This window comes from Ahaetulla prasina, chromosome 11 (genome assembly GCF_028640845.1).
Source record: "Ahaetulla prasina isolate Xishuangbanna chromosome 11, ASM2864084v1, whole genome shotgun sequence".
NCBI lineage: Eukaryota > Metazoa > Chordata > Lepidosauria > Squamata > Colubridae > Ahaetulla > Ahaetulla prasina.
Window position 1 is genome coordinate 30,939,376 of NC_080549.1, and position 26,759 is coordinate 30,966,134.

Genomic DNA, 26,759 nt, shown 5'->3' on the forward strand with positions numbered 1-26,759 from the left:
GGAGATTGCTTTCTCTCATGAGTTTTGTAGCTCCTTCCTTGCATGTATGTATCATCTTATGTGTTTGGAACGACTCACCATTTGAGCCTGATCAGGATTAAATGCTATTATACTCAAGCCTCTGTTTAAGTCTCTTGATTGGCAGTTATGAGCTTAGACATATTAATAAGCGAACCTTACACCATCATTTGATCAGAGCCCATCATTTAATCTCTCCCCACCCCACTCTGGCTGAGAACATGTATATCATCCTCCAGGGGAACAAATAGCCACATGTGAAAACAGAAGAGACTAGTGGTGCCCAGTAAGAGGCACTATCCTATTTCAAGAGATACACAAATTAGATTCCAGAATACGCAGATGCCAGGGTTGAGGAATTATGACCTTTTTGGTAAAAGAGGACATTGCTTTCTCTCATGAGTTTTGTAGCTCTTTCCTTGCATGTATGTATGTATGTATCATCTTATGTGTTTGGAACGCTCACCATTTGAGCCTGATCAGGATTAAATGCTATTTTACTCAAGCCTCTCTTTAAGTCTCTTGATTGGCAGTTATGAGAGACATATTATTGTAAAAAGGTAGTAAAAAAGGTTGAAATGAATGAAGGAAATTAAAAAAAAGAGAAGGAGGAGAAGTAACATATAAAGGGATATATGTTTTCTTTTTCTGTTTGTTTCTGAGAATACATGGAATAAGAGAGAATTAAAGTTGATGGTAAGGAAATAAATTTTAAATATATAAAAGAATGGAAAATCCACCAGATGAAATGTGGAAGATAGCATGGTTTATAAGTGAAAATGATTGAAATTAAGATGTAAAACGGAATAAAATTGAAATGTTAGTAAATTATGTACATTTTTGGAAGAAAATAGTAAGTGTTGAATTGTGAACAAAAACGTTAAGAAAATAAGAAGTGGAAAGTTGCATTAATTGATTGTATGGTACAAATGGAACAAGATGAAGACAATGTTAGTAACTAAAATATAGGAAGGGAGGTTTGAGAAATATGTATAATAAATGAGAAAATCGGGGTTGTCTGGACACCAGAAATATTGAAAATAAATACACCAATGGAGAGAGATAAGAAGAAGGAGAGGGATGGAAGGGGAGAAGGAGGGAGAGAGAAAAAAGAAAGGGAAGAGAGGAGAGGAGAAATAAGAAATAAGAAATAGGGGAAATAAGAGTAGGAGAGAAGGTTAGATAGGGAGGAAGTAAGGTGGAGGGGGAGAAAGGAAGGGGAAGTAGAGAAGGAGTAGGAGAGGAGAGAAGAAAGGAGGTAGAAAGAAAGGAGGGAGGGAGGGAAAGAAGTGAGAGGAGAAGAAAGGACTGCTGTGAAAAGGAAAAGATGAAATGGAAGAAAGACAACCCCGAATATATTTGACTATATTAGGATAAAAATTGAAATAGTTAAAAAAAAAGAATGAAAGGGAATGAATACGAATAAAAATGGAGAAATTAGAACTTGAGGGCGAAAGAAGATGTGACTGAGCAAGGAAATATTAGGAAATGAATAAAAACTATGAAAAAAGAATATTTCGGCAAAAAATGCAACTAAGTCAAATGTATTTGAATATATTGAATTGTGTAAGCTCTGATAAGGCCAATACTCTGTTCATAAAACAGGTATGTGTGTAGGGGGGGGGAACTAAAAAATCAATAAAAACTTGTTCTACAAATATCGGAAGGAGGCTATCCCACCCTCCCTCCCTCCCCCCTCCCCCGTAGAAACAGTATTTGCACTGCTCCGTCCGCCTCTTTTGGCTTTTTCCAAGGTCGGCCGGAGCGCCTGGCCTTTCACCTCCCAGCAGGGCAAGCCAGGAAGGGAGCCTTGGCAGAGAAAGGGGAAGTCGGCCCTTCAGCTGAAGCATTTCCCAGAAATCGCCGCAGATCCTGGAAACCGAAAGTGAGGCTGTGGATGAGAAGCAAAAGAAGCTGACTTGACCGAAGGGGTCAGGAAACAGAGGCTGCCTCTGCGGGACAAACATCTGTCCTGGCTTCCTTGCTGAGGGGCAGCCGAGAAAGGGGCCAGTCTGGAGGAGTCCTGCAGTTCCCTAAAATGAGAGAGTGGTTCTTTTTGTGTGTGTGTGTGGGGGGGAATCTCCTGAGCGCCTCCTAGAGCTGTGAGGGCGAACCGAAGGCAGGTGGGCCACAGGTGGCAGGCAGAGCCTTCTCTACGGGCACACCAGGCGTGGGCCCAGCCCAGCTGCACCGTGCAGGCGCCCGTGCCTCCTGCTGGCCACCTGGTCTTCGGGTCTCTGCCCTGCATGTGTGGGGGACGCGTGTGCGGGGGCGGTTCATGCATGAGGGGGTGCAGGTTGGTGCAGGAGGCTTTCCATGCGCAAAAGGGGGCACATGCACGGGGGGGCGCTTGCGTTGCGTTTTGGGGGTTCTGGCACCTGCACGCTTTGGGCACTTGGCACCAAAAAGGTTAATTCTCACTGTCCTAGAACTTGGACCCTGAAGGTCCTCAGAGATGACAAAGTTTCTAAGTAGCCTTTGGCTCACACACACACACACACACACAGAGTGGACCATGTGGTTTTATACACACCCCCGACACTGTTCTGCAATTGGCCCTTCTGCTGTGTGTGTGCTCCAAACTGGAGCACGGTTAAAGGAAGCAGAAGCAGACCTTCAAGGGTGGGGAGCCACAGTTTCCCCCTTCCCCCTTATTTATTTATTATTTTTACAGGAAACCTTTTGAAGGAAGCGAAAGCCCAGAAGACTTGGAGCCAAGAACTGCTGGCTCGCTTCCAGCCGTGGCGCAACCTCTGGACTCTGTTCCCATCGCCAGCAGTTAAAAGGGCGGAGAGATGGAGCAGAGAAGCAGAGGAGGAGAGCAGCAGACCCATCCTGATCCCTCCGACCAGGTGAGACCCCCTCCCCAGAAGCGCCAAGAGTTAAAGGCAACGGAGGAGGGTGGGGTGAGGGGAGGGTGGGAAGCAGGCCGAGGAGCTCCCCTTTGACCCAGGGACCAGCGGTCCTTCCTTCCTGGGGGATGCAAATGGGTGGGTGGGAGAGCCGAGACCCTCCTCTGAGGAAAAGCAAGAAGAGAAGGGGGGGTGGAGTGGAAGAGATGAACAACCAACCAATGGAAAAGCATCTTTTCAGAAGTTGCCGGGGCTTCATCACCAGACACTTTCAGGAAGAGATTGGACTGTCAGAAATGGTGTAGGGTCTCCTGCTTGGGTGGGGTGGAGGGGTTGGACTAGATGACCTACAAGGTCCCTTCCAACTCTGAATAGCTGAATTAACACCCGTGATCCTAATGTTAGGAGCAGGGCTGCTGGATCAGTCAGTCTTCCGTGTTAGCAGAGGCAGAGGAGGGAGTGGGAAAGAACAGCAGAACAGAACAGAATCACAGAGTTGGAAGGGACCTTGTAGGTCATCTAGTCCAGCCCCCCACCGCCCAAGTAGGAGACCCGTCGCCATTTCTGACAGAGGGCAGCCCAGTCTCTTCTCGAAAGCTTCCAGGGATGAAACCCCGATGCAAACGTTTAGATGTAGTGCAAGGGTGGAACAAGGGTGAGCCAGAAGCACTTGTGTCATTGGGTGGGGTGGGGTGGGGGAGGGGGAGAATAGGACAGATCATTGGGGGAGGGGCTGACTCCTTTTCTGAAGTTCCTGAGGAATCCTGTCCAGGCAGCCAAGGGAGGGGAGACCCAGGATCAGGGTGCAGCGATGGGATACCGCCTTCTAAAGCCCACCCCCCTTGCAACTCTCGATCCCATCTCCCTGACCGGTTCTCAAGAACCGCTGGCAAAAATCTGGCCAAGTTCACAGAACCGGTAACGATCCCCAGCTGTCAGTTGTATTGTGTGGTGTTGTGTGGTGTGTGTATGTAAAGTGTGAAAGTTGGTTTTTGAGCTTTTTGTGGCTGTGTGAGGTTCCTGCTTGTTGCAGGGGCCATTTTGGGTGAGGTGCAGCTGCTTTTAAATTGTGTGTGTCAGTTGTGTTGTGTTGTGTGGTGTGGTGTGTGCGTGTGTAAAGTGTGAAAGTTGGTTTTTGAGCTTTTTGAGCTTTTTGTGTCATGTTCCTGCTTGTTGCAGGGGTAATTTTGGGTGAGGTGCAGCTGCTTTTACATTGTGTGTGTCAGTTGTGTTGTGTTGTGTTGTGTGTTGTGTGTGTATGTAAAGTGTGAAAGTTGGTTTTTGAGCTTTTTGTGGTTGTGTGACATTCCTGCTTGTTGCAGGGGCCATTCTGGGTGAAGTGCAGCTGCTTTTACGTTGTGTGTGTCAGTTGTAACATAACAACAACAACAGAGTTGGAAGGGACCTTGGAGGCCTTCTAGTCCAACCCCCTGCCCAGGCAGGAAACCCTACACCATCTCAGTCAGATGGTTATCCAACATTTTCTTAAAAATTTCCAGTGTTGGAGCATTCACAACTTCTGCAGGCAAGTCGTTCCACTTATTAATTGTTCTAACTGTCAGGAAATTTCTCCTTAGTTCTAAGTTGCTTCTCTCCTTGATCAGTTTCCACCCATTGCTTCTTGTTCTACCCTCAGGTGCTTTGGAGAATAGTTTGACTCCTTCTTCGTGGCCACCCCTGAGATATTGGAACATTGCTATCATGTCTCCCCTAGTCCTTCTTTTTGTTAAACTAGACATACCCGGTTCTTGCAACTGTTCTTTATATGTTTTAGCCTCCAGTCCCCTAATCATCTTTGTTGCTCTTCTCTGCACTCTTTCTAGAGTCTCAACATCTTTTTTACATCGTGGCAACCAAAACTGGATGCAATATTCCAAGTGTGGCCTTACCAAGGCATTATAAAGTGGCACTAACACTTCACGTGATCTTGAATCTATCCCTCTGTTTATGCAGCCCAGAACTGTGTTGGCTTTTTTAGCAGCTGCTGCACACTGCTGGCTCATATCTAAATGGTTGTCCACTAGGACTCCAAGATCCCTCTCACAGGTACTACTATTGAGCAAGGTACCACATATACAGTACCGGTGCATTTTGTTTTTTTGGCCTAAATGTAGAATCTTACTTTTTTCACTGTTGATTTTCATTTTGTTAGATAGCGCCCAATGTTCAAGTCTGTCAAGATCTTTCTGTAACTTGAGCCTATCTTCTGGAGTGTTGGCTATTCCTGCCAGCTTGGTGTCATCTGCAAATTTGATGAGTTCCCCATCTATCCCCTCGTCCAAGTCATTGATGAAGATGTTGAAGAGTCCTGGGCCTAAAACAGAGCCTTGGGGTACTCCACTGCATACTTCCCTCCATGTGGATGTAGTTCCGTTGAGGACTACACGTTGAGTGCGGTTGGTCAGCCAATTACGAATCCATCTGGTGGTGGTGCTGTCTAACCCACATTATTCTACTTTATCTAGTAGTAGGTTATGGTCTACTTTATCAAATGCTTTACTTTTTTTTTTTTTATATAAAAAGTTTTTATTGGTCAAAAAAGATTTATGCAAATACATATCAGGTATGGTAAATTATCATTTTTCTTATACATGATAAGAATTTTACTCAAAATTTTAAACACATACAACAGCCATATGGCAAGCAGGTGATACGAAGTAGCTAAGTTTCAATCTTACATACACAATAAGGAAGGGTCAAGAATAATCAGAATATCATACGAAAGAGAATAAGGAAAACCAACACAATACCAAATATCTTTGTCACTTCCTAGTTTTGGATCTCAGAACTCTGGGTTCAGCCTGACCCAACTCCAGGGCCGCAACAGCGGCAGCCGCCTCCGCCCCATGGTCTATAACCTCCCTTCTTCAATTCCTGGGTCATCTAAATCCAGGAGGGCTTTGTGTTCCTCCACGAGGCCGCAGCCTCCATAATTGTACTAATTTTTTCGTAATGCCCTCCCGGAAAATCATCAATCCTCTGGCATCAGCCATCTGAAGCCCACTCCCTTCTGGTACAATTTGCTTGATAAAAGTAATATTTCTTTCTCATTTCACGTACCTGTCTGGGAATCTGCCTCAGAATGGCTATCTCCTGCCCCTATAAGTCAGTGCCCCACTCCTATGTTTTCTAAGAATTTCATCTCTCGCCTCTTTTCACAAATTTGACATGAACCTCTCTAGGAACTGCATGCGTGCATATTGTGAATTAACTCTATAAACTCGATCCACATCCCAATTCATAAAATCAACACCTCTCCCAAGAAATTCTCCCAACAGTTTAGTCACAACATCTCTCAAGTCTTCTTGGTCCACTTCTTCCAAATTTTGAAACCTAAGGAAATAAGACATTTTATCCATCTGTAGTCCAAGCACAGCATTGCTTGTCATCTCCTCTTTTCTGCACTGCCCGTGATCTCACCCTCCAGACCTTCCACTTTCTGCTTATTTTCTGCTGAGACTTGTTGAGTATCCTTTAAGTCCTTTTGGATAGTCACAATTTCTGCTCTTATTTCATCCAGTTTCTTGTCCATATTAGATAACTTTTCCAAAATTCTCTCCATTTCTCCAGCAGTTGGTCTCTGACCTTTGCCATTTAAAAAAATTTTCAAAATCCTCAGGCAAGCACAGTATCCTTATAATTTCCTCCGGATCCACCAGGGGCACTCACAGGAGCAACGAGTCCAGAGTACAGTTAATCAACCAGGAAGTCAAGGAAGTGATGTCATCAAGATTCTCATAGTGAAGGCGGAAGTTGGACGCCACCATTGTTCCCCAGAGGGAGGGGCCTCAAACCTCCCTCCTAAATTTCTCCATCACCTCTTCTCCAGAGCTCCACAAAACCGGTAATCTTATTATTTTAAGTTCTCCTCTCTCCAAAGTGATTCGTACTCCTTCCAGTCGCAGGGGAGAAACCCCCAGATAGAGTACTCCACTCACATTTGCCGATATCCCCTTCCCTTCTTCATTCCTCAATTCTTCTCCGTTCCCTGTTCACCACCAGGCTGCTGCAATTATAAATCCAAAGCCCCGGTGTCACCGAGCACAGCGGCCCAGGCGACGACCAAAATAATGGCCGCGGCCTGTGGCCTCCGAACCCCGCCGAGCCTAGGACGCGCCAGCATCGGTCCCCCCAGTCCTGTATATCGGCTGGGAGACCCCTGGCGAGCCGTCCGTACGGCAGGTGTCCTTTTCGGAACACCTGGCCCCTAAGGTTTATCAAATGCTTTACTGAAGTCCAAGTAAATTATATCGACAGCATTCCTCTGGTCTACTAATTTTGTCATTTTGTCAAAGAATGCGATAAGATTAGTCTGGCATGATCTGTTGTGTTGTGTGGTGTGTTGTGTGCGGGTGTAAAGTGTGAAAGTTGGTTTTTGAGCTTTTTGTGGCTGTGTGAGGTTCCTGCTTGTTGCAGGGGCCATTTTGGGTGAGGTGCAGCTGCTTTTACATTGTGTGTGAGTCAGTTGTGTTGTGTTGTGTGTGAAAGTTGGTTTTTGGTACCTCTTATTGTTTTGTATACTTTGTTTATTATTTTTATTATTTATTGTTATTGGCCACGCCCACCCAGTCACCTGACCACCAAGCCACGCCCACAAAATAAGCCACGCCCACAGAACCGGTAGTAAAAAGTGTTCAGAACCCAGCCCTGCACAAAACCTGGGCGGACGTGGCAAACTCAACGTCTCTGTTCTTCCTCCTTCCTTGAGAGCCTCTGGTGGGCAGGCGGGCAATGGAGTTGTAGGGGGGGCTTGGCTGAATCCCCAGTGCTGGGGAGGGGCCTCCAAGAGGGGGGAAGGAGGACGCTCACAGCCCTGGGCATTTGTCTGCCTGCATGTGTGTGTGTGAGCGCATTCTTCCACCGGCTGGGGAACTAAAAGAAAATTTGAGGATGCTCACCAGGGACTCTTGTGCTCAAGGGAGGGAAGAACTTTTCAGGGTACCCTCTCCAACCCCCCTCCCCCCTCAACTCCCCAAAACACCAAAAGCAAAAAAAGCCTTTCTCCTACAATTGTTTTAAATTGTATACATTCTTGTTTTATTTTGGCTGTACACCGCCCTGAGTCCTTCGGGAGAAGGGCGGTATAAAAATTTAATAAATAAATAAAATAAATAAAATACGGGGAAACAGAGTCCCGATCCTGCATCGCCCTCTGCTGGCAAAGAGAGGAACTGCATCAATCCCGACCACCCCCTAAAATGTCTTTGGAGATTCCCGTCCTCCAGGTCTCGGTTGACCCAAAGATACTTTTTTTTTCCAAGAGGCAACTAGACTTCCTTGTGTTTTTGTTTTCTTTGAAGACGTTTCGCTTCTCATCCAAGGAGCTTCCTCAGCTCTGACTGGATGGTGGGGAAGGGAAGGGTTTATACTCCTTGCAGTCTCCTGGTCATTTGCATTCTTTTTAGAGATGTGTTGAGGCCACTTGAAGCTTCAATGGTGTCCTCGGGGTCACCTGAGTGGTGCAAATAGGAGCGGCGCCTTCTTGGAACGGCTGAAAGGACCGTGTTGTAGACTGGAGATAGATGACGTCATATCCCTCCCCTTCTGTTGAGAGAGGGATGTTCAGTTTGGACGTAGATGGCCTCTTGCACCCTCTTTCAAACCAGAGGTCCTCTCGGTCCAAAATATGGACTTTGCTGCCTGGGTCTTTTGAATGCAGATGGACTGCTGAATCTAGTCCGTATGGGTTGGTTCTCCTATGTTGTGCCACACGTTTGTGAAGTGGCTGTTTTGTTTCTCCGATGTGGCTCACCGCTTTGTTCAGCAGATACCACATTGCTCAGTTTGTGTCTGGATGTTTTATCTTTAAGCGGGGACACACTTCTGTGTATTCTTGGTTTTGCTTAGTGACCATTCAAAGATACAACAGCAATGAAGAAAGTGACTTAGCCATTTTTCACACTTATGACCGTTTAGCATCCCCGTAGTCCCATGGTTTACATTTGGAGGCTTGATAACTGACTCGCATTTATGACGGTTGCAATGTCCCATGGTCATGTGATTCCCCCTTTGTGACTTTCTGACAAGTAAAGTGAATGAGAAGCCAGATTCACTTAACATCTGTAGGAATTAAGCACCCACCCCCCTCCTAGAAGAATGAAATATTTTAGAAAATATTTAAAAAGGCAAAATATATTTCCCTGGATGAGAAATGGAGAAACATGTTTTAAAGACAAAGCAGCTCCCTGCAACTTCCTGCCACCCCCCACCTTTGTCAATGGGTCAGAGACAGAAACTCACTCACCCCCCCACCTTTGTCAATGGGCCATTAAAGCCTCAACCAAGCTCACTCATTTCCCCCCCCCTTGTCAATGGGTCAGAGGTAGAAACTCAATCCCCCCACCTTTGTTAATGGACCATCTTTTGCAACACAATAGAACAGAAACTCACCACATGGCAAGGCTCAGGCAAGCTTGAGAGACAACCTACAAGGCTAGCTAAGACCCCCACCCCCTGGGAGTCTGACAGCCAATCAGGGTACTCTTTCTGTGCCCCAGAAAGTTCAAAGCTCAGAAAAAGCATAAAACCAGGGAGCACACAGGATCTCAGCCCTTTTCTGTTCAGGAACTCAAGCCATGTGATCCTGACCACCATTAAACCATCTTTCCAAGCAGTCTCCATGTTTCCAGTGTCTTTGTCCCCACTTGGAACTGAACCCAGATGGATATTTCTTCCAACACACCCATAGCAAGAAAAGTTGTCAAATGGGGCTCATTTATTTTGTATTTCTCACTAAGCAACATAAATCTGGGATTCAATTGTGAGTCCCAAACCTTAACCCTAACCTGTAATCTGAAGGAAAAAGGGCCCCTCTAGATGAGAACCCCAAGGAGGCTTCAGCAGTGCCACCACAGCGACTGATGCCCCTGCCCCACTGCTCTGTGCCACAGGGGGGTTTCAGCAGGTTCTGACCAGTTCTGGAGAACCGGTAGCGGGAATTTTGAGTAGTTCGGAGAACCGGGAGTAAAAATTCTGACTGGCCTCACCCCCATCTATTCTCTGCCTCCTAAGTCCCAGCTGATCAGGAGGGAATGGGGATTTTGCAGTATCCTTCCCCTGGAATAGGGAGGGAATGGAGATTTTACAGCATCCTTCCCCTGCCACACCCATCAAGCTACACCCACAGAACCGCTAGTAAACAATTTTGAAACCCACCACTGCTCTGCGCAGATGGACCCTTGCTCTGACAAACCTGGATGGGCAATTCTGCCCAACCAGAAACTGGACAACCTTCAGTGTGTGGAGTGTGGCTTGTCCCCTTGGGAAGTCCTGGTTCTGCTGGCTCCTGCAGTGGCCCTCCAGATGCCCACTGCGTTTGTGGGGCCGCAAGAGACACACGATAAAGGAATTGTCAAGATAGTTAAATTTCTAACGGGAACAGTGGAGGTTCTGTAAAAAACGCACAGTTATAGCTGATTGATTAAAGCAGCGGTCCCTAATGTTCCTGGGTTGGTGGGCTGGGGGGGAGGGGCCTTTACACGTGCATGTGCACAGGATGCAAATGGGCCATGAGCGCCTGCACAATGCTTAGGTGATGCTACCACCCGTGCGACACTGCAATGCTAACACGAGTGGGAGAGTGTGATGATGATAGCACCAATAGGACACTGTGATGCTAGTGGAAGTGGGGATGTGTGTACTCAGGCCGACGATAGTGCCTGCGTGACACAGTGATGCTAGTGTGAGTGGGGGAAATATGCACTCATGGTGACGGTAGAGCCTGAACGATTCTTGTGTCATCAGTAACGCCGGCACAACACCGCAACACTCCCACGATTGGCGGGTTGTGCTCATGGAGCCATGACATGGAATCTCTAGTGCCCATGCAGTCAACACAGGTTGGGGACCCCTGGATGAAAGGGAGCTGGCTACTGCATGAGGCAGTCGGAGCCTTGAATGAAAAGGGGGATTTTCCTTGTTTCCTGTTCAGTGTCAGCATCTCTGACTCCATTTGGATACCGGCAGTGCAATTCCCAAACGGAAATCCCCTTCCCCAAACTGTTTACAGGGGTGGTCTTTGGGCCATCTATCCAATGGCCCTTTCTTGGAACTGCTTTTGGTGTTGGAGAGGAGGGGGTCAGAAACCTGGGGATGGGGCTTCAGGAAAGGGTATGAAGTCTCCCCAGCACAACTCATAAAGACATCTATTTTATTTTTATTTATTTATTTATTTTGTCAAACTCAACAATATATATAAGTATAAGCATGAAATAACCACACAAATTGAATACAACCAAAGGGAACATTAGGACAGGAACGGTAGGCATGCTGGTGCTCTTATGCACGCCCCTTACAGACCTTGATCAAGATCAAGATTTGTAGTCCATATGTTTTTACAGTGGAGAAGTTGTAAGTTGCATGATAATTTTTTCCTGAAACCAAATTGTTTGTGGAGAGTAGGTTGTTAGTTTCTAAGTGTGAGGTAATGGATTGGTTGATGATTGATTCCATGACTTTGCAGGTGATGCAGCACAGAGAGATCGGTCTGTAATTTTCAACTAAGCTGGGGTCTCCTTTTTTGAAGATAGGGATGACTGTGGCTAGTGACCAAAGTTTGGGAAGGGAACTGGTAGTGAAAGCTTTATCAAAGATTATGCTTAGGGGTTCTGCTATATTAGTGGAAAGTTTTTTTAAGAAGTATGCACATAGTCCATCAGGTCCAATAGATAGCGATGGTTTCAAGTTATGAAGAGCTTTTTCAGCGTTATCTTCTGTGAAATCTATATGAGTTAAGTCATCATATTCATTGCTGGTGCGTTGATGGAATGTCGGATATGTGTTATTATTGTTAACAAAAACTGAGCCAAAGAAAATGTTGAAGAGGTTAGCTTTAACTGTTTCATCATTGTATTCTTTGTTGTTAGAATCTTTTAGTTGTGGGATGGATCTTGAGTCTTTAAGTTTATTGTTAACAAAATTATAAAAGGCACGATTGGAATTTGTGCGCAGAAGGTCCTCTTCTTGCTTGGTGTGGTAATTTGTGCATTCAGTTTTTATTTGGTTGCATATATTTTTGTAGCGGTTTTTGAAATTTGCTACATAGCCTTTTTTGTTTCTTTTCCAGAGGAATTTTTTTTTGATTGAAGCTTTTTTATTGATATGAGTAGTTTGCTTTTCCTGATCATGGTGGTCATTTGTGGTACATATAGTTTAATGACTCTATTGATTTCAAGTAGGAAAACTCTATAGTGGTCTTCAGCGGTTATGCAGGTTGCAAACAGATTTTGGCAGTCCAGAAATGAAAGATCGTTGTTTATAAGATCGTAGTTGGCTTTTTTGTAGTTGTAGCTGGGAATACTATTGTTATTACGATTTAAGTATGGACGTATATTGAGACGAAAATCAATCATGCAGTGGTCACTGTTGGAAAAATGTTCTTTAATTTGTAGTCCATAAATTGAGTTTGAGTTGTTGCAGAAGATGAGATCAAGGCAGTTGTTGTGTCTTGTATTATTAGTTACAAGTTGTTCAAGACCTAGGTTTGTAAAAGCGTTGTATAGTGTAGTATGGATTGGATCAGTTGTACATTCATTAGTTATCCAGTTTATGAGAGGTAGATTTAGGTCACCCAGGAAGATGAGAGGATATGGGCAAGAGGTAGCCCATGTTAGCAGTGAGGTTAGCATATTTGCATGGGTAATGTCCTAGTCAGGGCCACTGTAGCATAGTAAGAATCGAAGAATAGTGTCAAGGGATAGGTCGCATACAATAGTTTCAGGAAGAGAAAGTTTTTGTGCAACTTGGATATTTTTTAGATTCAGTGACTTTTTGTAAAAGATAGCCACTCTACCACCTCTTCGGTTTTCACGATCTGATCGATAAACTTGATATCCTAAACCTTTTAGGAATGGGGTGAGGTCAATAGTAGATAGTCTTTGGTTAAAGCTTTGGGGATTTTGGGATGAGACCACCGAGTCAGGTAGTGCGTTCCAGGCATTAACAACTCTGTTGCTGAAGTCATATTTTCTACAATCAAGATTGGAGCGGTTCACTTTAAGTTTGAATCTATTGTGTGCTCGTGTATTGTTGTGGTTGAAGCTGAAGTAGGTCAATCATCGGTCAATGACGGCCTCCTACGGATTGTTCTTGTCTCTTGCAGAGTCAGCGACCAGCAGGAACTGAGCATGGCCCGGACACAGGATACCATTGAGACCTCGGCATTGGGCCGCCCCTTCCAGCTGGGGATGCTTTACGACTGTAGGAGCTGGAGGAGAGATTGATGGGTCTTGGGAGGGAAGGAGGGAGGGAGATGGGTGCTGCTAGAGATGCAAAGGCTCATCTCAGGGACAAAGTTGAGCTCCTGGGCACATGGCCTACTAATAACAGCTAACAAAGTAGGAGCTTCTAGCTGGGAATGCGTATCCATCTCACCGGCCCTGCTGTGGACCAGGCACTCAGCAGAGCCAGCCTTGACTACCAATCAGGGGGTAGGTTTCCAAACTAATGTCAGTGAAATGATTTGGAAAATGGCTAAAAAAGGAGTGAGGTTTCCAAGGGGCGGAGTGAGGGGTGTTATTCTCAAGTTGTGGTGCTGGTGCTTTTCGGGGGGTGGGGGGGCAAGTCTGAACAGAGAAGAAGCCTCTGAACCCCTGAGGAACAACATGGTTTTGCGAGGGAGTTGGAGATCTTTCTGGAAACCAAGAGGTTCATAGAAATTCCCTTTCCTCTCTACTCTGTCAAAAGCCTTTCGACTGTTGCCAAATGGGAAGGAAGCTTCTCTGGTGATGGCCGGAGAGAACAAATGAGGGAGCCCTCCAGGGGAAATGATGCCTTCCTTGCCCCATCTCTCTGGAGGTCCTCTGTCCAGCTACAGTTGTTTTGGAAGATGGTGTTCAATTTATGACCTTGTTCTTGTGTTTCGTGCAGGGGTCACCCTTTGGGATTACAGCTCTCTTCAGAAGGACCTGACCATCAAGCCTCAGCCCAAGACAGAATCAGAAATCATTGCATCAGATAGCATAGATGATAAGAGCTCCGCCCTGGATATCTCAGCCTCCCTCAAGGTCAGTTTCCTGGGAGGGCTGATTGAAGTGGGAGGGTCGGCCAAGTATCTTCAGGACAAAAAGAAGTCCAAGCAACAGGCCAGAGTAACCGTTCAGTACAAAACCACCACCAAGTATGAACAGCTGACAATGAGACACCTGGGAATCCAGAATGTCTCTTACCCAGCCGTCTTTGAGCATGGCACAGCCACCCACGTGGTCACCGCCATCCTCTATGGAGCCCAGGCTTTCTTTGTGTTTGACCGAGAAGTTTCTTCAACGGAATCGGTGAAAGATATTCAAGGAACTCTCCAGCTTACAGTCAAGAATCTGATATCCATCACGGGAGAAGCAGAGGTCAAACTGACTGAGAAGGAGAAAGAGAATGCTCAGAAGTTTAGTTGCAAGTTCCATGGAAACTTTTCTTTGGAGAAAAATCCAGTGACCTTCCAAGATGCCATGAATATTTATGAAACTCTCCCAAAATTGTTAGGGGAACATGGGGAGAAGGCTGTGCCTATGAGGGTCTGGCTCTACCCACTGACCAAGCTGGACAACAGAGCAGCTAAGTTGGTCCGTGAGATCAGCCTAACATTGATCTTTGATGCTGAAAAGATCTTGGAGGAACTCAACGAAATCCAGATGCAAAGCAACGATCTAATCAAGAATCGCATGGCTGAGACCTTCCCTGAGATCAAGAGGAAGATCCGGCAGTTCAAGGATCTGTGCAAGCAACACAGGCAGACTTTCCAGAAACAGCTGGCCAGAGTGTTGCCTTCCATCCGGGGAGGAGGGCAGGAGGAAGGGACCCTGGTGGACATCTTGATGTCCGTCAACCAGTCGCCCTTCAACAGCCAAAGACTCCATGAATTTCTGGACACCAAGAAAAGAGAAATGAACTTTGTCCAATCTTATCTGACTATTCTAAGTCAAATGCAAGTTATCTCATCTCAGAACGAACTGGAGGAAATAGTTCTGAACCCCCAGAATGTATATGTGGTCTCCTTTATATTCACCTCTTTACATAAAAAGGAGCCATTTCTGTTGAGCTTACAGGATTGGCTTCAGGAACAATTCTTGCAAGAATCAGCGAACTCCACAAGGTCCTCTCCTGGGCAGAAGGAAGACATGGCCTGGTTTGAGGACAAGGGGTGGACCCGCAATGCTCGCCGAGCTGCCAAATCCATCAAAGACTTTTTCAGCGTCAATCAATCCAATGAGAAGGTCCGCTTTGTTGTGGCCTCACTCCCAGATGTGGACAACCCAGTTGCCTCAATATACCTCTATGAAGATGGAGAGCTGGTCAGCAAGAACTTTGAGTTGCCCTCAAAACCTCTCCCTCTCCTGATCAGTGAACTGAGACACGACAGCATTCAGCTGAAGTTTCAGCCAGCTGAACATGGAAAGGCTACAATCTCCAGCTATCTGGTAGAGTACAAGGTTGCAGGGGAAGAAAACTGGAAGACTGCGAGGACAGAGGATGCTGGGGAGATGTTCCTGCTGAAAGATCTGCCTCCAAACACAGAGTACCAGCTCCAGTACGCTGCTTGTTGCAAGCCAGGCCTTAGTAAAAGGAGTGACCTGAGCCCACCCATTAAGACCCTTCCCACCAGCCCTCCTGAGAAATTAAGAATGGTCACTGCAGCATCTTCTGTCATCTCTGTGGCCTGGATGAGTCCCAGCATCGTTGCGTCAGGAGTTGTGGTCAAGGAATACAAGGTGGAGTACAGAATGGCGGAGGCTGAAGCTGGGAAGGACCAATGGACTGAAAAAAGGACTGGGAGAAAAACAGAATTTTATCCCATTGAAGGTCTGAAGCCCCAGAGGATGTATAGAGTACGGGTGTCGGCCGTGTGTGATAATAGAGCTTTGAGTGCCCCCAGCGAGGAGGTGGCGGTCTCCACATCACTGGAGGAGGAAGATGGAGGAAACATAGCCCACCAATTCCCAGTGGAAGGCGCAGAGAGCTGGCAAATCCTCTATTTTCTTCATAATAAGAAGCGGAATTTGGTCAAGAACCCAAACGGAGAAGGTAAATAGGCGTCCCAGCCTTTGGAGCGGGAGGTGGGGGGAAGCAGCCCCTGGCCCAGATCTGGGCAGGCCCCTCCCATTTGGCCCCTTTTTCCCTGAGCCAGGCTCTCTGGGGGGGTCTCTGGGCCACCAAGGGGAGACCTTCAAAGGGCATCAGGAAGGTTCTTTCCCTCCAAGCAGGAGATGTTGTGACCCAGGCCCAAGTAGGTAGTAGGAAACTCTGTCTGTGAAAAAAAACAAACTTTATTCAAACAGCTGAGAATTAGTTCATTCCCAGCGTCGTTCAACTAAATTAAAACAAATTCCTCCCAACACAAATTCCTCAGTCCTATCGCCAACCTTGGTCCAATTAGGCAAACTGCCAAAGGCCTTTCTTGGCAAACGTTCAGAAGTCAAAAAAATAAATGCAAGATGTAGATGAAGCAGAAGATGGAACTACCAACGTTGTTTTCCGGCAAAACCCAAACGCTGTTGCTGGTCTTTTAAGCCTTATGGGAGGGGCCAATCATCTCTTGGCCCTACTCCCGAGTCGTCCTCTCTGCTTGAGCTGCTCTTGCTTTCTGGCAGCTTTTCTCATGCGTGCATTAGGAACAGGCTCCTCCTATTCCTCTGCCTCACTACTGTCAGCCTCTGGAGGCTCCGGAGTCCGTGGCTCACTCCCCGATGGCCCTGGCCCCACCTCAGCCTCATCGCTGTCCGATTCCATTGCCAGCTCCACAGGCTGCTGATGGACCACAAGAGGAGAATTGGTTCTCCCATTCTGTTTGGGGGGTGGGGGGAATTTGGGGGCAGAGTGAGCATCCTTTGAGGCTTCCCTGCTTTGGTCTTAGAGGGTCTCCAGCATTGGAAGGATGTGCAAAACGGGGGCGACGGCTGGAAAGTGGAAGAGCTGCCGGGCGATTCCGGAAAGGATTTCCCCAGGGAGGAAGTCCACACCTATTTCGTGTCCTCTTTTGGGTAAGTCCATTTCGCAATCTTCTGGGCGGCTCTGGACGGGGCCGGGTGGGGTGCGGGTACACGTTGCAAGGTCCCAAGTGCTCAGGGAACCCAAAACAGTCTGCTTTCCTTTTTTTAAAAAAATATCAAGTTTCTAGTCCTTATGGTCCACACACACACACACAAACACACACAGGATGCCAGGCCTGGAAGCAGCAGCTTTGATCCTTTTTCACACGACTCTTTTTGTTCCTCAGCTGGTGCAGCAAATCCCAAATAATTGACCTGCAAGCTGAAGGCTACTGGGAGGAGCTGATGGATACCACCCAGCCCAAAATCGTAGTAAAGGACTGGTGAGTGGCTAGGGGTCCTCCAGAATTCTGTTCTTATTCTTCTATTCTATTCTATTCTATTCTATTCTATTCCATTCCATTCCATTCCATTCCATTCCATTCCATTCCATTCCATTCCATTCCTTTTCCTTTTCCTTTTCCTTTTCCTTTTCCTTTTCCTATTCTATTCTATTCTATTCTATTCTATTCTATTCTATTCTATTCTATTCTATTCTATTCTATTCTATTCTATTCTATTCTATTCCATTCCATTCCATTCCATTCCATTCCATTCCATTCCTAGTTTAGTCTAGTCCTATTCTAATTCTAATTCTAATTTTAATTCCCTACCAGGTATGCTGGTCGCTGCGATGCTGGCTGCCTTTACCACCTGAAGGTGAAGCTGCTGTCTGCTAAGAAAGACGTGGTGGCCGAATTCAAGAGCGAAACCATATCGGTCCCCCTGGACAAGGAGGGCGAGTGGGCTGAGGTTTGTACCCAGGAGAATATAAAGGAGTAAAGGAGGAAGAGAGAAGGGTTGGCCAGGCCTCGCTTTCCAGCTCCTGTTCCCCAACTGGGCTGGGACCAGGAGTGAAATCTATGCACGCTCATGCGGCATGTGTGCAGTTGGACCCTCTATGCATGCGCAAAGCCTTCTGTGCATGCGCAGAGAGTCAAAAACCAGGAAGTAATGTCATCCGGGTGGGTAGGCAAAGCCTTCTGCTGCCACCACTACTGGTTCTCCGAACCACATGCCGCTGCTTGTACCAGTTCGGCCGAACTGGTAGCATTTCACCCCGGCTTTTATTAATGATAAAACAACTGCTTCATAATACAATTTTAGATTAGGCATTTTAAGACCCCCCCTTTCCCTTGTATCCTGCATTATTTTTAACTTTATTCCTGGTTTTTTGCCCATCCATACAAAATTATTAATACCTTTTTGCCAGTCCTGTAAGTTTATATTGTTTTTAAGTACCGGTATCATTTGAAACAAAACAGAAACCTGGGCAAGACATTCATTTTTATAGCTGCTATTCTCCCCAACAGAGATAATTGTAACTTCTTTCAAATCTCCATTTCTTTCCATACTTTCTGCCACAATACCTCATAATTATTTTTATATAATTTCACATTCGAGGCTGTAATATATATTCCTAAATATTTAACCTTTTTAACTATTTCAAAGCCTATGGAGATGCGTTGAATTCTCTGCTCTTTCATCCAAGTTTTATCTTTTTTCTCCCTGGCTTAAGGTCACTCATACTTTCGCTGATTATGGTCCCGGCGTGCGCTTTGTCCATTTCGAACACAGCGGTAAGGATACGGTGGTCTGGAAGGGCTGGTACGGCGCCCGGGTGACATCCAGCACAGTGACGGTGGAACCTTAACTCTCGGCATTTACAGGCTGGCCCTTCTGCAGGAAACCCTCAATATGAGACGATGCCTGGGAACTGGCAAATATCGCATTAAAAGCAAAAAAAAAAAAAGTCCATTCATTTAGCCAGCAAAGAAAGGCCCCTCTTAACAGCATTATGCCCCCTCCCCTCCCCCGGGCAAAGCAGTGAACTGGGCCCCCCTATAACAACTACTCAGGAATAAAAATGTAAATGGTTAATAAAGTTAAACATATTTATTTTATTGGCACTTCCAACATAATCGGTGTTGGTATGAAGCCCCTCTGCTCGTGGGGGCCCATAAGCCCTGCTTGGCCGTTGTTTAACCAAGAGCCCCTGCATATCCACTGGGCAGATGCATAAATAAATTCAGATTCCAAAAAAAAAGGTTACAGCTGTATTTGTGAACAAGAGAAACAACTCTCAAAAGGGGAAGGAGAGGGAGAGAGGAGGAGAGAGAGGAGAGAGAAAGAAGAGAAGAGAGAAAGAGAGGAGAGAAAGAAGAGAGAGCAAGGAGAAGAGAGAGAGGAGAAAGAGAAGGGAAGAGGAGAGAGAGAGACCTCAATGGCTAAATTAGGTATTACAGATAGTTCTCAATTTACAACAATTCATTTAGTGACTGTTTGAAGTTACAAAGCAGTGGTGGGATTCTGCCGGTTCTAGGCGGTTCGGCCGAACCGTTTATTAAATTGCTGGTTCGCCCCGCCCCTTGCCCCTCCACTCCCCATCATTACTTACCGGTATCTGTCCGCGGCTGCGTGGCGCTTGGATCTGCAGCGAGGCCACCAACCGATCTATGCAGCTCTGCCCTCCCGATCCGAGCCCCAGGCGGCTGCTGGCCGAAGCCTGCTTGCATCCAAGCATCTCGCTGGCCAGCGAGGTGCTTCAATGGGCTGGCCAGCGAGACGCTTGGATGCAGGCAGGCTTGACCAGAAGCCGCCTGGCGCTGGATAGGAGGCAGAGCTGATGATGGGGGCAGTTGCCCCGATCTATGCACCTCTGCCCTCCCAATCTAAGCGCCACGTGGCTGCCGGCCGAAGCCTGCCTGCATCCAAGCGTCTCTGTAGCCAGCCCATTGAAGCACCTCACTGGATAGTTTTATTCAGCCGACACTTGACTCCCTACAGCTATTTTTTCACCTTCTGCCCAAAATCCAGCTCTCTGCAAAAGATTGAATGTTTTAGCCTTGTTCTCACTGGCTCTGTCACTTAATACGATGGCTGTACTAATAAACTAGCATCTCAAGTTGCAACAAAGGGGCTGCAAGACAGAAGGCCTGCCAACAGACCATGCAGACTTTGGATCCTGGTTTATTAATATAGCCCCTGGCTACAGAAATGAAACCAGCCACTGGGGTATATCCTAAATAAATGGACACCTTGTTGAGTTTTATCCAAAATAACACTGGGCATCGTATTGATAATTATCTATCTATCTATCTATCCATCCATCCATCCATCCATCCATCTTTCTATTTTTCTATCATATTGAGCTGAATAAAATTGCTCATAGTGCCATCCTCTTTCTGTGTCAAAGTTGACACAGCTCATTCTCAAAACGCCTATAGTGCACTCCTAATTTTGAGTTCATTTGCTCAACTGTTTTAAGTATGCATCAAAAATATACTGCTCTTTTCCAATTGCCATTCATACCATGGCTAAATGAAAAGAAAAAAACCTTGAAGACAATCTTTTCCCCCAAAACAAAGAATAGAATTACCATATTGCCAGCAAATGTAAGATGGGACATGCAACCTCTTGCCCTCCAATTTTAAAGAGAATTTTTTTTAGGAGCAGCATAGATTTCTTTTGGTTATAATGCAGCCATAATTCTGAGATACGTTTTTATACCCAAGAGCTAATGGCTAATTTACCAATTACTGCAAAGACAACAAAGCACAAATTAGTATGATAACTCTATCCCAATTGTGGGAGAACTGAGATGACTCTCTGGGCAGGTGTAATTGACAATTACTATGGTGCATTTTAAATAAAAAATCGTACATAACTGCTTGATTGGGAAAACAGTGTCATTTTATGGGACTCCACAACAGGATTCATATACAGGAAATACTCAGGCAAGAAATGTTAGAATACCAGGGCAGGGCCAGCCTACCCTACCCCATTTGGAGAAAGAGTGATGGAGAGAAAGAGGGGGGCAGAAAATGATGAGGGAGAGAAAGAGAGATGAAGGCTAGAAGGGGGAGAAAGATGAAGGAGAGAAAGTGGGGAGAAAGAGGGAGAGAAAGAGAAGGAGGGAGAAGGAGAGATTAAGGAGAGAAAGATTGAGAGAAAGAGGGGGGAGAAAGATGAAGGAGAGAAGGGGGGAGAAAGATGGAGAGAAAGAGAAGGAGGGAGAAGGAGAGATTAAGGAGAGAAAGATTGAGAGAAAGAGGGGGGGAAAAGATGAAGGAGAGAAAGGGGGGAGAAAGAGGGAGAGAGAATGGATTTGTTCTGGTAATTGATTTAACAAGCATGGCACTGAAAAAGTGACTTATGACCGTTCTTCACACTTACGAACATTGCAGCAAACTGTCATTAGGGCAAAGAAGCTATGTTACATGACCACCTGGCCACGCCCACCCGGTCACATGAAGCACCACAGTTGTGACATGAGTGACATGGCTATTGAAAATGCTGCAACAGGCATAAATGATGACCAGTCATAAGTGTGAGGATTGGTCAAAAGTGTGAGAACCTGTCAGAAATCACTTTTTTCAGTCCTCTGGGTAGTCCCTATAGTCCATTGCACATAAGGACTACCCAGAGGGCTTAAAAAAGTGATTTCTGACAGGTTCTCGCACTTTTGACCAGTCCTCACACTTATGACCGGTCATCATTTATGCCTGTTTGCAGTATTTTGTGCATAGGGACTACTCAGAGGGGTGAAAAAGTTATTTTTGACCTGTCCTCACACTTTTGACCGGTCCTCACACCTACGACTGTCCTCACATTTTACATTTTGCGCCCTATCTTGTAACCGTGGTGAAGAGAAGCAGTTGTGAAATGAGTGACATGGTTGCTAAAAATGCTGCAATGGGCATTAATGTGATGATGGTCATAAGTGTGAGGACCGGTCAAAAGTGCAAGGACTGGTCAAAAGTGCGAGGACTGGTCAGAAATGACTTTTTTTAGCCCTCTGAGTAGTTTCTATGCCCATAGCCACGCCCACCCGGTCACATGACCAGCTAGCCACACCCCAAAATAAGCCACGCCCACAGAACCGGTTCTTTAAAAAATTGAATCCCACCACTGTTGCAAAGGCACTGAAAACAGGGATTTATGGCCGTTTCCCATCCTTCGCATTATCCCCATGGTCACGTCAATGGAATTTCGCCGCTTAGCAACCAATATGTAGTTATGACGCTCACGGTGCCCCGGGGGTCACGCGATCCCCTTCAGCGACCTCCTGACAAGCAAAGCCAGATTCACTTAATAGCCTGGTTACTAACTTACCAACCACGCTGATTCACTTAACAGCAGTGGCAAGAACGGTTGTAAAACGGGACAAAAGTCACCAACTGTCTTGCTTAGCGACAGAAATGTGGGGGTGGGGGTGGGGTCATCATTGAGGGCCATCTGTAAATGCAGACATGTTGTCTTTCCCATCGCCTAGTAGATCCTCTGTGCCAAAGATCCTGGCAGACGCTGCGATTTTCTCAATCAGAATCTCTCTCAGGTTTTCCAGAGAAGCCATCCCAGGACACTTCGCCTGGATTCTGTGGCTGACTCGGCTTTGAGATTCTCCCCAGAAGCTTCTCCGGTTTACACGGCAGCATCGGAGGTTTCCTGTCTTCAAGAGCTTCTCTCTTGTCTTCTGGTGTTGTCATGTCTGCCCTTGTGTTTCTTTTGGACTCTGTACTATTAAGTGGTCCCGGCTGCTCTCTGCACATCAGTCACCTGCAGCTGTTCTTCCTCAGTTCTTTCTCTCTGGAAAAATCAGAAGGTTAGAGATGAATTTGGACCACCAACCAAATTTTCTCAGTTAACCACAATGGCAACTCCAAAAGCACATAAATAGTTTTGGGCAGCAGGAAGTATGGGTGTTAAAATTTTTCTCTTATACAGATCTCTGAAAAATCCCATTCACTTCCATGGGACTTACTCCTAGCTTTGTATACGTAGGACTAAGAGTGGCAGGAGCCAGACATTCGTGAGTTTTTTCTTTCTTCTTTCGGAATTTTATTTTACAAAATTAGGGATGTTTGTAGTACAATAGATGTTTCAATCCATTCTGGGATTCCTCGGGAGCTTTTCCAAGTTCTTCAAGTCCTCCTCCTGGTCCTCTCCTTCCCCGTGTGACGTTCCAGCCCCTTCAGCACGGCGGTCGTCTCTGGCTCTGGAAGACTCAGAAGGGGAGATTTAGTAGTAAGTGTTCAAATGGGGCCTCCCCTTTCTAAGGGGAAGGGGAGCTGCTGAGCTGCTGCTTTAAGGAGAAGTGGGGGTGGAAAATTTCTGCATTTCTTCCTGATTTGCTTCAGAAAAACACATGAGTTGAGCTGCTGCTTTAAGGAGAAGTGGGGGTGGAAAATTTCTGCATTTCTTTCTCATTTTCACAACCCGCGCGCCGTTAGGCGCGCGAATCTAATTTAATCACTATAAATAAAAAATAGCAATAATATATTCAGGGTTGGTCCACTTGAGATTGTGATTTTATTCTATTCAAAATGACTGGCTTAGTTCAGTGCAATACTTGTTTTGCAGCTGTCTTCATGATACCTTTTCAAATTTGGGTACTGTCCTCTTTGTAAACAAATTAGCAGTCTCGTGGACAGATTACATATCTAGAATCTCTAATCTATGCTCTCCAAGCAGAAATTAGGTACCCAATTCAGCCATTCCAGCTGCTGAGCCATCAGCCCCCTCTACCACAAAGATCCTGCAGGAAAAGGGCAGTATGGACAACCGTGGGATCTGGCAGGGTGAGAGCTGTGAACCATAAACACAAAGCTTTTACAGTGTCCCAGTATAACAGATATAGTGCCCTTGCTGACCTAAATAGGAACACTAAAGTGACAGATCAAGGTAGTTGTGATACTGATAACTCAAACAATCAAGGGATTATGGTTCAAGATGAAGAACTTACTTTGGAAAAGTGTGAACCTACTTTGGAAAAGTGTGTATCAAGTATTACAGATCGGTCACACAAGAAGAGCAAGGTATCCAAAAAGAAGCCACCTTCTGTTTGGTGATTCAATTGTAAGGGATGTAAATTTAGGAAAGGATATGGAGGTTTTGAAAGACGTCAGGTGTCTACCTGGTGCTACTGCCAGCAGAGACAAGAGGCGTATTCTTAAGATGATCAAGAATGCCAGTAAGGATTCTGATGTTGATGCTATTATACATCTTGGCACAAATGATCTGTCCCAAAAGGATGTGCTTTCTGTGCAGAATGATTTCCAGAGCTTAGGGTATGAACTTAATAGCATAGGTTGTGAGCAACTTTTCAGAGGTTTTACCAGTACATAAGGAACAAAAGGTAAAGGCCAGCGTGTAGTGGAGTTTAATGTGTGGCTAAAGGAGTGGTGTAAAAGGAAGGCTTTGGTTTTATTAGTCATGATGTCTGCAACTGGTCCAATGAAAATTGTACAAAGAGATGGATTGCATCCATCAAAGAAAGGACTGAGTTACTTAGCAATACATTCACAGATTTTCTGGATAAACATTTAAACTGAACAGTGGGGACAGAGAATTAACTGATAGAAAATTTCTGTCCCCAGCAATCGAAAACTAAAGGGTTATCAGTGCATGTAACATAGATGTCTGTATGGGTAAGACTATCAACCATGCTATCAAGCAAAACCAAGCATTTAACAGTGAGTGCCATACCATGTGCACTAAACCAACAGGTGGCAAGAAAGTAGGGGCAGTCAACACAGGTTATGTAGACAGTAAACACAAGATCAATCCAAATGGACTCAAATGTCTATACACCAATGCACAGAGTATGAGGAATAAACAGGGTGAATTAGAAATCCAAGTAAATGAGGGTAGATATGATATTGTTGCCATTACGGAAACTTGGTGGGATGAAACTGACAAATGGAACATACATCAATAGGAATATAAATTATTTAAAAGAAATAGAACAAATAAAGAGGAGGTGGAGTTGCACTATATAAGAAATAACTACATCTCTACAGAAATAAAGCACAACAATGATGAAAATCATCTTGAATGTATTTGGGTCAATATAAAAGGGGTGAAAAACGATATTGCCATAGGTCTATACTATAGGCCACCCAACCAAACAGAGGAAGTAGATGAACTTTTTGCTAGTCAGCTAACTAAGGTATGTAGGAAGCACATCACAGTAGTAATGGGGGATTTTAACTACCCTGACATCAACTGGGAAACAAACTCTGCACCAAGTGGAAGATCCAACAGGTTCCTAACAAACCTAGCAGACAACTTTGTTTCCCAAAAAATAGAGAAGGCGACAAGGGGATCAGCCATATTGGACTTAATTCTCACTAACAGAGATGAAATGATAGAAGGTGTTGAAGCTACAGGAACCTTGGGGCAAGTGACCACGCATAATATTGGAATTCAACATTAAGCAAATACAAGTAGTAGAACAAAGTCAAACTAGAGTCTTGGACTTTAAGAGCTAATTTCAATAAACTTAGAGAGAGCTTGAGAAGGATTCAATGGATGAGAATCCTCGGGGAAAACAACTCAAGGAGCTTGGGAAATTTTGAAAAGTGAGATTATAAAAGCACAGTCTAACACAATACCAATGAAGAAGAAAAATAGTAGATCTCAAAAGAAACCAGCATGGATGCATAAAGAACTATCTGACAAATTGAAAGACAAAAAGGACAAATATAAAAAGTGGAAAGAGTGGCAAATAACTAAGGCAGAATATCAGCAAATAGCCCGAGCCTGTAAAGATGAAGTGAGGAAAGCTAAGGCTCACAATGAACAAAGGCTAGCGACAAAAGTAAAAAAATAACAAAAAAAGCTTCTTCCAACATGTTAAAAACAAGAAAAAAGTCAAGGAAACAATTGGCCCATTGCTGGGAGAAAGTGGCAAGAAGATGACAAGCAACAGGGAGAAAGCAGATCTATTTAACTCATATTTTGCATCTGTCTTTACACAAAAGGAAAAAACAATCCAACCTATCAAAAACAGCACTACAAAAAACAGATTAGAAACACAAGTTAAAATAGGGAAGAAAATGGTAAGTGAACACCTGTCTACCCTAGACGAGTTCAAATCACCAGGACGGATGGATTACACCCCAAGGTTCTGAAGGAACTGGCAGACGTGATCTCAGAACCACTGAACTATATCTTTCAAAGAGAGCAGTTGAGAATGAGCCAGGACAGCCCAGCCAAGGTTCTATGACATGTGCTGAGAAAGCTGCCTGCCATATTATAATAATTATTGGCACCTAGAAGATACAGTAGTAGCCTGAGCATTTTCATTCGGAAAATCCGAAGATAGGTTTTGGGGTGGGTGAGGAGATCTCTGGGCTTCCTCTAGAAGGGAGACTTCCTGCTGCCCTCCATCCTCTCCGCCCCCCCACCCACCCAAAAAAAGGCAAAGGGCCAACGTGGAGGAGAAGACATTCGGAGCAAGGGAGGATGGGCTTGGATCTCTGCTGTTGCAAATCTTCATTTTAAATTGCTCCCTTGCTCAGTTTCTCTTCCAAATCTTTGCAGAGCTCCTCCTTTTCTGCCGTGAGTTGGAGATTGTTCACCATCAGCTCCTGGTCCTTCAGCTGGAGCTCCTCTTTTCCTGACCACAGCCTTGAAATCTCCAGGATCTTCTTGTCAGTTACGAGGAACAGAGAGAAATTGGCCTCCGGGCTTTTTTTATTTGAAATGTGACACTTTTTCTTAAATAAAAAAAAATATTAAACACAACTGTGTATGTTTTGTGTCTGTGTTTAGCAATCCAGTTTTGGTTGCCACGATGTAAAAGATGTTGAGACTCTAGAAAGAGTGCAGAGAAGAGCAACAAAGATGATTAGGGACTGGAGGATAAAACATATGAAGAGCAGTTGCAGGAACTGGGCATGTCTAGTTTAACAAAAAGAAGGACTAGGGAGACATGATAGCTGTGTTCCAATATCTCAGGGGCTGCCACAAAGAAGAGGCTGTTCTCCAAAGCACCTGAGGATAGAACAAGAAGCAATGGGTGGAAACTGATCAAAGAAAGAAGCAACTTAGAACTAAGGAGAAATTTCCTCTAATGTTTCGCTCT

The 26,759-nt window shown here is 45.3% G+C and overlaps 2 protein-coding genes across 4 annotated transcripts in view; one reads left to right on the forward strand and one right to left on the reverse strand.

Moving 5' to 3' along the window:
- LOC131183918 (stonustoxin subunit alpha-like) overlaps nucleotides 1-19,424 on the forward strand; it is a 41,137-nt gene extending 21,713 nt beyond the window's left edge. The window contains exons 1-8 of one of the 3 annotated variants that reach the window (XM_058154693.1): nucleotides 1,959-2,141; nucleotides 2,693-2,870; nucleotides 12,970-13,067; nucleotides 13,737-15,884; nucleotides 16,714-16,840; nucleotides 17,077-17,172; nucleotides 17,506-17,641; nucleotides 18,408-19,421. In XM_058154693.1, the coding sequence (XP_058010676.1) occupies nucleotides 12,995-13,067; nucleotides 13,737-15,884; nucleotides 16,714-16,840; nucleotides 17,077-17,172; nucleotides 17,506-17,641; nucleotides 18,408-18,542 (2,715 nt within the window). In that variant the 5' untranslated portion in view covers nucleotides 1,959-2,141; nucleotides 2,693-2,870; nucleotides 12,970-12,994 and the 3' untranslated portion in view covers nucleotides 18,543-19,421. Of the gene's footprint in view, nucleotides 1-1,958; nucleotides 2,142-2,692; nucleotides 2,871-12,969; nucleotides 13,068-13,145; nucleotides 13,298-13,736; nucleotides 15,885-16,713; nucleotides 16,841-17,076; nucleotides 17,173-17,505; nucleotides 17,642-18,407 lie in introns of those variants that run through there. The other 2 variants (XM_058154692.1, XM_058154694.1) reach the window with 2 other exon arrangements.
- The window catches only part of LOC131204986 (uncharacterized), a 218,388-nt gene that overhangs the window by 171,208 nt on the left and 20,421 nt on the right, over nucleotides 1-26,759 (reverse strand). The gene's annotated exons all lie outside the window — the stretch shown is intronic.